The 11,474-nt window shown below is 40.4% G+C and overlaps 1 protein-coding gene across 1 annotated transcript in view; it reads right to left on the bottom strand.

Moving 5' to 3' along the window:
• Positions 1–915: 915 nt before the first annotated feature.
• Positions 916–11,474, bottom strand: part of LOC126295192 (ankyrin repeat domain-containing protein 17-like) — a 49,813-nt gene continuing 39,254 nt past the window's right edge. Inside the window, exon 4 of the mRNA XM_049987496.1 lies at positions 916–1,392. Within this exon, the coding sequence (XP_049843453.1) occupies positions 1,008–1,392 (385 nt within the window). The 3' untranslated portion in view covers positions 916–1,007. The remainder of the gene's footprint in view (positions 1,393–11,474) is intronic.

The following is an 11,474-nucleotide window of genomic DNA, read 5'->3' as shown; positions in this document are numbered from 1 at the left end:
CGTCAGCGCTGTTGGTGAATGACGCTTCATCGCTAAATAGAACGCGTGCAAAAAATCTGTCATCGTTCCGTAATTTCTCTTGTGCCTCCAGTGGTAGAACTGTACACGATGTTCAAAGTCGTCGCTATGCAATTCCTGGTGCATAGAAAGATGGTACGGGTGCAATCGATGTTGATGAAACATTCTCAACACCGACGTCTTTGAGATTCCCGATTCTCGCTCAATTTGTCTGCTACTGATGAGCGGATTAGCCGCGACAGCATTTTGAACAGCTACTTGGGCATCACCATTTGTTGCACGTCGTGGTTGACGTTTCACATGTGGCTGAACATTTCCTGCTTCCGTAAATAACGTAACTATCCGGCGAACGGTCCGGACACTTGGATGATGTCGTCTAGGATACCGAGCAACATACATAGCACACGGCCGTTGGGCATTTGATCACAATAGCTATACGTCAACACGATATCTACCTTTTCCGCTATTGGTAAACGGTCCATTTTAACTCGGGTAATGTATCACGAAGCAAATACCGTCCGCACTGGCGGAATGTTAGGTGATACCACGTAATTGTACGTTTGTGACTATTACAGCGCCATCTATCAGAAAGCGAAAAAAGTGGTCCAACTAAAACATTCATATTTCTTTACGTAGTACACGAATTTGTAATAAAAAATGGGAGTTCCTATTTTTTTAAAAAAAGCAGTTGATATCCATTTGACGTATGGCAGCGCCATCTAGTGGGCCAACCATGACGCCAATTGGTTTCCCCCTTCAAGCTAGACGAGTTTCGTTCTTTGTAGTTTTTTCGTTTGATGGTTATTTCGTGAGATATTTGGCCCGGTCACTATCAATGGATCACCTGGTACATAAAACTGCACAAAGAGGGGTACATGCAATGAATCCAAGACTAAATTTTCTGTACTGTTTTTATTTAAGAAAAACATGATAAGATCAATTAGTGAATCTTTATTAATTTTGCTAGTAAGTTTGTTGTACTGATGGTTTCATGTTAGCATCTCTACAATCTCCTGGTGGCCGCACACCCTGGCGACGTATAGCGGCGTGTCCCCATCTCCGTCGCGGGCCCCCTTGTCGGCCCCTGCCTCCAGCAGCCGAGACACCACCTCTGTGTGGCCGTACTGTGCGGCCAAGAGCAGAGGCGTGCTCTGCCAGTTGTTTCTGGCGTCCACCTCAGCCCCATTGCGCAGCAGACATGTCACAGCCTGCAGACATCCCTTCCGAGCAGCCCAATGAAGGGCAGTGTCCCTCTTGAATGTGTCCCTCGCTCTCACATCTGCACCAGCCGCGAGCAGCGCCCGGAGACTTCTGATTGCCCCCTCCTTAGCCGCATCAATCAGCTGCCTGCCCTTCTGCTCTGCGGTAAGGCCCCTGCAAAATACTGAGGAGTTCTCACACATTTCTCCAAATACACTCGTCTAATGAAGAAAACTGTCGTAGAACAAGAGCAGTTCCGAAAATGGAGAAACATACTATTTATAAGGAATTTATTTACTCGAAATAACACACACACACACACACACACACATACACACACACACACAACGACATACACACTTTAACTTACGTTCTTATTTCTTTTATGTGTCTGAAGACAACAACAAATCTGCAGGTTAGAAGAGTAAATTAGCATTTTACAATTTCCAGTGCGGTAGGGTCCGCAGCTGCGATGAATTTTTTGAATGATTTCTTGAAGCCTTCAGCTGCCATTCTATTTATTTCCTGTACGATTGTACAATTTCGGACTTAAACCATTTTCAAGTATCTAAACCGGAAGTTTCATACATTGGGTACATTACTGACACTTATGATTTTGATGTAGCAGCAAGTCATATCTGTAGATATACTAGGCGCATTATATCTTACTTTATGGATGATTTTTTAGTAACAGATTATGCCACATACGTCGCTGCTGCTATGACACCATGTTGTGCAGTGTCAAAACGCACGGGTTACGTTCGCCTTTACAGCTGATGAGCATCCGACCTGACAAATGGCCAAAAACACCTGGTGCTTACTATAAATATGTGTGTACGATGTATTAAGCGCGACAAAACATGTTATAAGTGATCCGAGAGCACCGACGCAAAAAAAAAAAAAAGATAGTGGTGACGGGACTTCAGCGATGCAACAACTCGCCATCGCTGGGTCCAGAGATGCTGCCTGAGCGACGCGCAGCAGCCGGCCACTGTCGTAGGCATCCGACAGCATCAACGAATAATTAATTAAGTGTCAAAAGTTGGCGTGGAGCTGCGTGTTTGTTCTTATAAGTGGTTCCTATTGTATGATGTAAGAAGGTAGTTAGTTTCCGAGTAGACCTCTTACCGTCTAAGTTGATATATCGGGCTACATCTAGGTCGGATTGGATACCGACCCATTGCGTGGTGTGTTGAGGCACTGCAGTTGATGTTTAAGGCTTGGGAGAGGGAAAGAAGTTTTGGTAGTAGAACCAATATCTTATTTTGGTGCAGTTCACGGAGGCAGTGTGGATACTTCATCTTTTAGGCCCCTGTTCATGTACGTGGCTGTGACGGTAGTTTACTCCCAAAGCTGAACTGTGGAGTGTACGTAGGCACTGTGTGATTTTATAAATAGTCGCGGATGAGACACTGGTTTTGGCGAATTTATGTGCTACGGTGATCGATTACTTGTCGTCCTGGGGACAGTTCGGTAGTAAGGAACAGTTTGCTGCGATAGATACAGCATGAGCCGTGTTAGAGAGAAGGAGATTTGCAGTTGATGAGATTTGGGAATCGTTGGAACCGATATCCTGTCTGTGGTGTACGATTAGTGGTCGCAGCCCGCCCAGAGGTAATTGGGTTGTTAGCTGCCTTGTTGGAGTGGTATGGTAGTGATTGTCGTGTGTCGAGAAGGAAAAGAGTCGAACACATTTTTGTTGTTGTTGTTTAAATACCACAATCGTACAGCGGACCTAGAATTGGCTCTTATGGATTCGAACTGTTTCAGTGTACTATGATAGGTCGCACCAGTAGTTGAGTTGATAAGCGACGAGGATAAAAGGAACCATTTGCAAGTAACAACTAAACGAAATCTTTGTTACTCAAAGTGACAAGTGACCTTTTTCAATTTGGGGAACTTAGCGCGTCGAGTTTTGCTAACGCCTGAAGAGGCCCAGAATTGTGTTAAGTTGTTACTTAAGGTGGCGCCTAGGACTTTATTTGTTTATTTATTTATTTATTTTTATTATTGAATTTCCGTTTTTGTGGGGTGTGTTAGTCTTTGCTGGCACTCGCTCACTGACGTGAATTAAATTGAATTGAGACACCTAGACCCAATAAATACAAGTTTTCTTGCGTTAAAAGTAACCCTTCGTGTGGTCAATTAGTAGCTGTTCTGTGTAGCTATATTTTGTGAGAAAAGCAAAGGTTTAGTTTCAGAGATATTCATAACGCTTTGTAAGGCACAATTTTACGATGGTATTTGTGAGTTTTGCCTCATCAAAAAGTTCATTAATTGAGTTGATCCACGCTAAACATACAGAGGTTAGATATTCTAAACAGTTAAAACGATTTCATTTACGCAAAGAGTATCCTAAGTAATTTTAGAATTGAAGTTGTCGAAAGTTATCACAGACAAGTCAGCGGTTGTACTAATAACAAAGATTGGTAACTCTGTGGAATACGTTACTTCGTATTATTTACATAGGAACGCTGGACTAAACAGAAAGAAATTTAATGATAGCTTCAATTATCTAAATCCTTATAGATATCGGTGAGAGCAACTTAAAGTGAATTGGTCGTAACACGACGATATATTGAATATAGATATTGTAAGTAATTAAAAGATTACGATACTTTTCCAGACATAGTGTGCTGCATTGTAAGAATTTTGTTGTGTGTGAGAACAATTGCAAGCTAGAAGTAACATTTAGCTTGACATAATATAAACAGTTATTATATTTAAAGTAGTTTGGTGTTTTGTTGTGTCCGATAGTACGACAACAGGAGTTGTTATCGAAATCTGCCTGTCCCGTAATTGGCTCTGAGGACTATGGGACTCAACTGCTGTGGTCATTAGTCCCCTAGAACTTAGAACTACTTAAACCTAACTAACCTAAGGACATCACACACATCCATGCCCGAGGCAGGATTCGAACCTGCGACCGTAGCAGTCACGCGGTTCCGGACTGCGCGCCTAGAACCGCGAGACCACCGCGGCCGGCTCCCGTAATTGCTGCTTGATATTGTTTGTCAGTGTCATTGGAATGTTTTAGCGTGTCTATTCGTGGTGTTATAGTGTCACTGTGCGATTACGAAGTTGTGTGTAGTAAAGGTGCTGTTTATTATTATTCGACATTTGACTCTGCCGTCCCGTCAATGTTTATGATTGCTGCAGTAGTAGTTATCCGAGGGTTGATCTGTCTTCAATTCGTGTTTTAAGAGTGCAACTACGGTACGAGATAGACTTCGAGTATTTGCCAGGAGTTTCGCTACGACTAGAATCTTCTGAAAACTAATAGCGATCCACAGTCATAACATCGACTGTAAAATTAAAGCTGTACCAAATTAATGCTGTAGTGGTCGATTGCTTCGCTCAAGTAATTTTGCGCGGCAGGAAGCCATACATCAGTGGCATACCCGGCCGGAGTGGCCGTGCGGTTCTAGGCGCTACAGTCCGGAACCGAGCGACTGCAACGGTCGCAGGTTCGAATCTTGCCTCGGGCATGGATGTGTGTGATGTCCTTAGGTTAGTTAGGTTTAATTAGTTCTAAGTTCTAGGCGACTAATGACCTCAGAAGTTAAGTCGCATAGTGCTCAGAGCCATTTGAACCATCAGTGGCATAGCGACGTTTGTAAAGTACGATCCGTTGTCGTAGTGAGTTCAATCTGGAGTACCGCCAGTTGGCTCGTTACAATGTTTTGCTCACAAATTAGTTTGAGGTGTTCGCGCTATTTCAGGAACACGTTAATTTCGATCAGTTTACTGGACTCTCGTTGTTCTCAGTACTATTTCATTAGAATACTGTGATAAATGCGATATGTAAGATCTTTGTACCAACTGTTCAAAAATGACGTGCTCCTACAATAACAGAACAAATAATTGCAAGTTATTTTAAAGAAATTACATTCAGTAATATTTACACCAATAACGAACGATAATTAAATATAACTGAGAACAAAAAACATATGCAGGTTAAGTAGCAAATTTCTGTAAACTAATTATAATCTTCCTAGTGATAAGTACGTTATGTATAAGAGATGTGCAACAACTGCTCGAAATTAACGTGCTCCTAAAATAGCGTGAACACCTCGAACTAATTTATAAGCATAACATGATGTCATATGAGCAACGACGTATATGACATAATCTATTACTAAAAAATCTTCCATAAGTAAGTTATAACGAGCCTAGTATATCTACGGATATGATTTGCTCCTACATCAAAATCACAAGTATCACTAGTGCATCCAATGTATGAAACTTCACTTTTAGGTACTTGAAAATGGCCTAAGGCCGAAATAGTACAGTTGTAGAGGAAATAAACAAAATGACAGTTGAAGGGTCCTAGAAATCATTCAAAAAATTAGTATTTCATACACTTTTCTGGATTACCATTTGGACTACTGCTCTGACTAAATCTTAGCTCCTTGAACAAACTGTGGACCTCTCGCTGATGATGTGTATGCTGAGAAATGCACTTTGTCGATTATACCCATGTGTGACAGCCTCACTGCATGAGCATAGCAGACAATCCTGCTTCCTGATACTACAAACTGTGTGTAGCTTTTGCTCAAGAGTAAAAGGTACCAAAATCTTTTATAAACTAAAGACATTACTGAACAAATTCATTCTGTTATTCTGCCAAGTGAGATATTGCAACTGATAAACCTAATAGCCACCAATCTATAACACACACACACACACACACACACACACACACACACACACACACTTTTAATGAAAATATAATGTACAAATAGGGCTGTTAATGTTGCTGTTTCAATGAAAATCTTTCTTTTCATATACACCAGTCGGATTCAGTGTTCGGTCATTTCTATGAAATGCTTCTTAGTATTTCCTATTTAATGACGAGACAGGTAATTTCTCCTGGGAGCAATAGTGCTTTGCACTTACCATCAATGTAATGTTTTAGAAGTTTCTGATTCCCTATAGATGCTTTAATTCCCTACATTTTAATGTTTGCTTCCTTCTTCAAATCCATTACCTTTTTTGCTAACCAAAGGTTGTGGTGGGGAGGCTTGCGTGCCTCAGCGATACAGATAGCCGTACCGTAGGTGCAACCACAACGGAGGGGTATCTGTTGAGAGGCCAGACAAACGTGTGGTTCCTGAAGAGGGGCAGCAGCCTTTTCAGTAGTTGCAGGGGCAACAGTCTGGATGATAGACTGATCTGGCCTTGTAACACAAACCAAAACAGCCTTGCTGTGCTGGTACTGCGAACGGCTGAAAGCAAGGGGAAACTACGGCCGTAATCTTTCCCGAAGGCATGCAGCTTTACTGTATGATTAAATGATGATGGCGTCCTCTTGGGTAAAATATTCCGGAGGTAAAATAGTCCCCCATTCGGATCTCCGGGCGTGGACTACTCAAGAGGATGTCGTTATCAGGAGAAAGAAAACTGGCGTTCTACAGATCGGAGCCTGGAATGTCAGATCCCTTAATCGGGCAGGTAGGTTCGAAAATTTAAAAAGGGAAATGGATAGGTTCAATTTAGATATAGTGGGAATTAGTGAAGTTCGGTGGCAGGAGGAACAAGACTTCTGGTCAGGTGAGTACAGGCTTATAAACATAAAATCAAATAAGGGTAATGCAGGAGTAGCTTTAATAATGAATAGGAAAATAGGAATGCGGGTAAGCTACTACAAACAGCATAGTGAACGCATTATTGCGGCAAAGATAGATACGAAGCCCACACCTACTACAGTAGTACAAGTTTATATGCCAACTAGCTCTGCAGATGACGAAGAAATTGAAGAAATGTATGATCAAATAAAAGAAATTATTCAGATAGTGAAGGGAAATGAAAATTTAATAGTCATGGGTGACTGGAAGTCGGTAGTAGGGAAAGGGAGAGAAGGAAACGTAGTAGGTGAATATGGACTGCACAGAGCACAACTTAATCATAGGTAACACTTGGTTCAAGAATCATAAAAGAAGGCTGTATACATGGAAGAACCCTGGAGATACTAAAAGGTATCAGATAGATTATATAATGGTAAGACAGAGATTTAGGAACCAGGTTTTAAACTGTAAGACATTTCCAGGGCAGATGTGGAACCTGACCACACTCTATTGGTTATGAGCTGTAGATTAACACTGAAGAAACTGCAAAAAGGTGGGAATTTAAGGAGATGGGACCTGGATAAACTGAAAGAACCAGAGGTTGTACAGAGTTTCAGGGAGAGCATAAGGGAGCAATTGACAGGAATGGGGGAAAGAAACACAGTAGAAGAAGAATGAGTAGCTTTGAGGGATGAAGTAGTGAAGGCAGCAGAGGATCAAGTAGGTAAAAAGTGGAGGGCCAGTAGAAATCCTTAGGTAACAGAAGAAATATTGAATTTAATTGATGAAAGGAGAAAATATAAAAATGCAGTAAATGAAGCAGGCAAAAAGGAATACAGACGTCTCAGAAATGAGATCGACAGGAAGTGCAAAAAGGCTAAGCAGGGATGGCTAGAGGACAAATGTAAGGATGTAGAGGCTTATCTCACTAGGGGTAAGATAGATACTGCCTACAGGAAAATTAAAGAGACCTTTGGAGATAAGAGAACCACTTGTATGAACTACAAGAGCTCAGATGGAAACCCAGTTCTAAGCAAAGAAGATAAAGCAGAAAGGTGGAAGGAGTATATAGAGGGTCTATACAAGGGCGATGTACTTGAGGACAATATTATGGAAATGGAAGAGGATGTAGACGAAGACAAAATGGGAGATACGATACTGCGTGTAGAGTTTGACAGAGCACTGAAAGACCTGAGTCGAAACAAGGCCCCCGTAGTAGACAATATTCCATTGGAACTACTGACGGCCTCGGGAGAGCCAGTCCTTACAAAACTCTACCATCTGGTGAGCAAGATGTATGAGACAGGCGAAATACCCTCAGACTTCAAGAAGAATATAATAATTCCAATCCCAAAGAAAGCAGGTGTTGACAGATGTGAAAATTACCAAAATATCAGTTTAATAAGTCACAGCTGCAAAATACTAGCACGAATTCTTTACAGACGAATGGAAAAACTAGTAAAAGCCGACCTCGGGGAAGATCAGTTTGGCTTCCGTAGAAATGTTGGAACACGTGAGGCAATACTGACCCTACGACTTATCTTACAAGAAAGATTAAGGAAAGGCAAACCTACGTTTCTAGCATTTGTAGACCTAGAGAAAACTTTTGACAATGTTGACTGGAATACACTCCTTCAAATTCTGAAGGTGGCAGGGGTAAAATACAGGGAGCGAAAGGCTATTTACAATTTGTACAGAAACCAGATGACAGTTATAAGAGTCGAGGGACATGAAAGGGAAGCAGTGGTTGGGAAGGGAGTGAGACAGGGTTGTAGTATCTCCCCGATGTTATTCAATCTGTATAATGAGCAAGCAGTGAAGGAAACGAAAGAAAAATTCGGAGTAGGTATTAAAATCCATGGAGAAGAAATAAAAACTTTGAGGTTCGCCGATGACATTGTAATTCTGTCAGAGACAGCAAAGGACTTGGAAGAGCAGTTGAACGGAATGGATAGTGTCTTGAAAGGAGGATATAAAATGAACATTAACAAAAGCAAAACGAGGATAATGGAATGTAGTCGAATTAAGTCGGGTGATGCTGAAGGAATTAGATTAGTAAATGAGACACTTAAAGTAGTAAAGGAGTTTTGCTATTTGGGGAGAAAAATAACTGATGATGGTCGAAGTAGAGAGGATATAAAATGTAGACTGGCAATGGCAAGGAAAGCGTTTCTGAAGAAGAGAAATTTGTTAACATAGAATATAGATTTATGTATCAGGAAGTCGTTTCTGAAAGTATTTGTTTGGAGTGTAGCCATGTATGGAAGTGAAACATGGACGATAAATAGTTTGGACAAGAAGAGAATAGAAGCTTTCGAAATGTGGTGCTACAGAAGAATGCTGAAGATTAGATGGGTAGATCACATAACTAATGAGGAAGTATTGAATAAGATTGGGGAGAAGAGAAGTTTGTGGCACAACTTGACCAGAAGAAGGGATCGGTTGGTAGGACATCTTCTGAGGCATCAAGGGATCACCAATTTAGTATTGGAGGGCAGAGTGGAGGGTAAAAATCGTAGAGGGAGACTAAGAGATGAATACAGTAAGCAGATTCAGAAGGACGCAGGTTGCAGTAGGTACTGGGAGATGAAGAAGCTTGCACAGGATGGAGTAGCATGGAGAGCTGCATCAGGCCAGTCGCGGGACTGAAAACCACAACAACAACAAGGTTGTGACTGTACTGTGTCGTTTTGTCTACCCTCAGATGACTTAACTATTCCCTTTCTTAAAGCTACCCATTTGAGTTCTATTTTATTCCTTTCTTCTGTTTCAGGCAATAATTTCCAAATAATCTTTATGAAACCTGCAACAGACTCCAGTCCTTTCAAATAATTCAAGTTGTAGCTCATTAATTTCCTAATTTTCTGAAGTTGCACCATTTTAACTCTTTAGCTCATGAACTATAAATTAAGTTCAAAGTGCACAGTTATCCCTGGAAATGATTTCCACTTAATACACTGCTTTCGAAATCTTTGACTTACCATTATGTCATAATGTGAAATATCCTGGTATCTCCATATATCTTTTACGTTTAGAATCTCGTTTCCTTATTTTTAAACCAAATCTTAGCAATGATAAAGTTGTATTGTGCAATTTTTTTTTTTTTACTCTTTTCTTGCCTGAACTGTTCACCATGAACTTCCATATTAGGTCAGTCCAGACAAATATCTTGATAAAAGACTTCCCACCATTTAAATTTATATTTGTTGTTAATAAACTACTCTTTCTGGGAAATGCTTTTCCTTCTACTACCACTTTGCATTTTATATCCTCCCTACTTCAGCTGTCGATGGTTATTTTCTTATGAAAATAGTGCTAATGATCATAAGAGCAAACTGTGAGACCTAAATTACATCTGAAGCCAGCATAAATATTCTGAGATATGTATATCCATTTGATGCTGGTTTAGTTAATATTATTAATTGGGTATTGTTGTGACATCAGAATATGTGGTGCAATCAAGGAGAGTTCGTCAAGAATTAATCTTAACATTTTAAGCGTTTAAGAACGTATGAGCATGTACACAGTGTGTAATGAGATAGTAAATCAAATACTGACTTTTTTGATGTGGCTAGCCAATAGATCATTGGTTCAATATGGATGCCTGTCAATGAGAGTGTACATTTTGTGTGAAATAAACAAACATGAACTTTTTTGTGAATTTAACGAGCCTGAAATACTACACAGCTCTTTCCCAAGAGCTTACTTTAGTCAGCTAGCGAACCTAAACTAGTATGTGAAAACAAATTTATAGCCGTCTAACACTCAAGACATCGCAATTTATGTGTATGAATACTACAGCTACTTTTCTGGTTTTCCTTTATTGCGCTACATTGTTCTTTGCCCTACGTTAGTGATTAGATTTGTGGAACATACTGAGGAATGTGAGCATTAGTAGAGGAAGCTTAAGTCAGCTTGCTAAGCCCCATGCTTTCATGCACAGATCGAAAGGCTACACCACTTCAGTTGGTTCGTTTCTGTTCACAATACTTATGTTGAGTCTATTACCATCATTCATTTGATGCCACAATTCCCTACCCTGTCCATTATTGAGGTTTTGCAACGCTTTCGCCAACACATTGTCTCCATTGTGTGAAGCTTTCTTTTTGTTTCCCTTAACAGGTTTCACAATTCTGCCATATTTCCAATTTCCCCAAAGCTCTTGTAAATCGCTTTTTTGTAACTTTGGAGACTTTGGCACTTTCTGCCCACTAAGTTTTTATAATGATTGTCAACATTATGACAATATTGTGGGTATGTAAGATGGTGTAAGACTATCACTTATCTAGTCTGTCAGCATCTACAAAGCCTGGGATGCTTCCATTTTTTGGTTGATTCAATAACTGTGCAGTGAACAAGTTTTGTAGCCCACACACAATGTATTCCTGTTCTAATATGCTGTTTGCTGTCCTCATTAGGCAGTCTATACAGCAACATCAAGGGAATTTTAAGGCATGTTGAAATGATTGTAACACATCTATTTGTGTAGAAGGAAGTGTAACATATCATCAAGGGAGAAAAATTAGACTCTTTCCAAGCATGGCTACCACTCCACAAAATCCTTTCGGGTAAATATAAGAAGCTGTATTGAGGGTGAAATGTGCAATACTTTCGCTAGCTGCTTCTGTAGCCTGCAAATGACTGCTGACAATAATATATGATAGATGATACCTCAAATGAAGGCAATCC

The sequence above is a fragment of the Schistocerca gregaria genome, chromosome 11 (genome assembly GCF_023897955.1).
Source record: "Schistocerca gregaria isolate iqSchGreg1 chromosome 11, iqSchGreg1.2, whole genome shotgun sequence".
Lineage (NCBI taxonomy): Eukaryota > Metazoa > Arthropoda > Insecta > Orthoptera > Acrididae > Schistocerca > Schistocerca gregaria.
The sequence above is the reverse complement of the archived record's forward strand: the minus strand, read 5'-3'. Positions and strand labels throughout refer to the sequence as shown.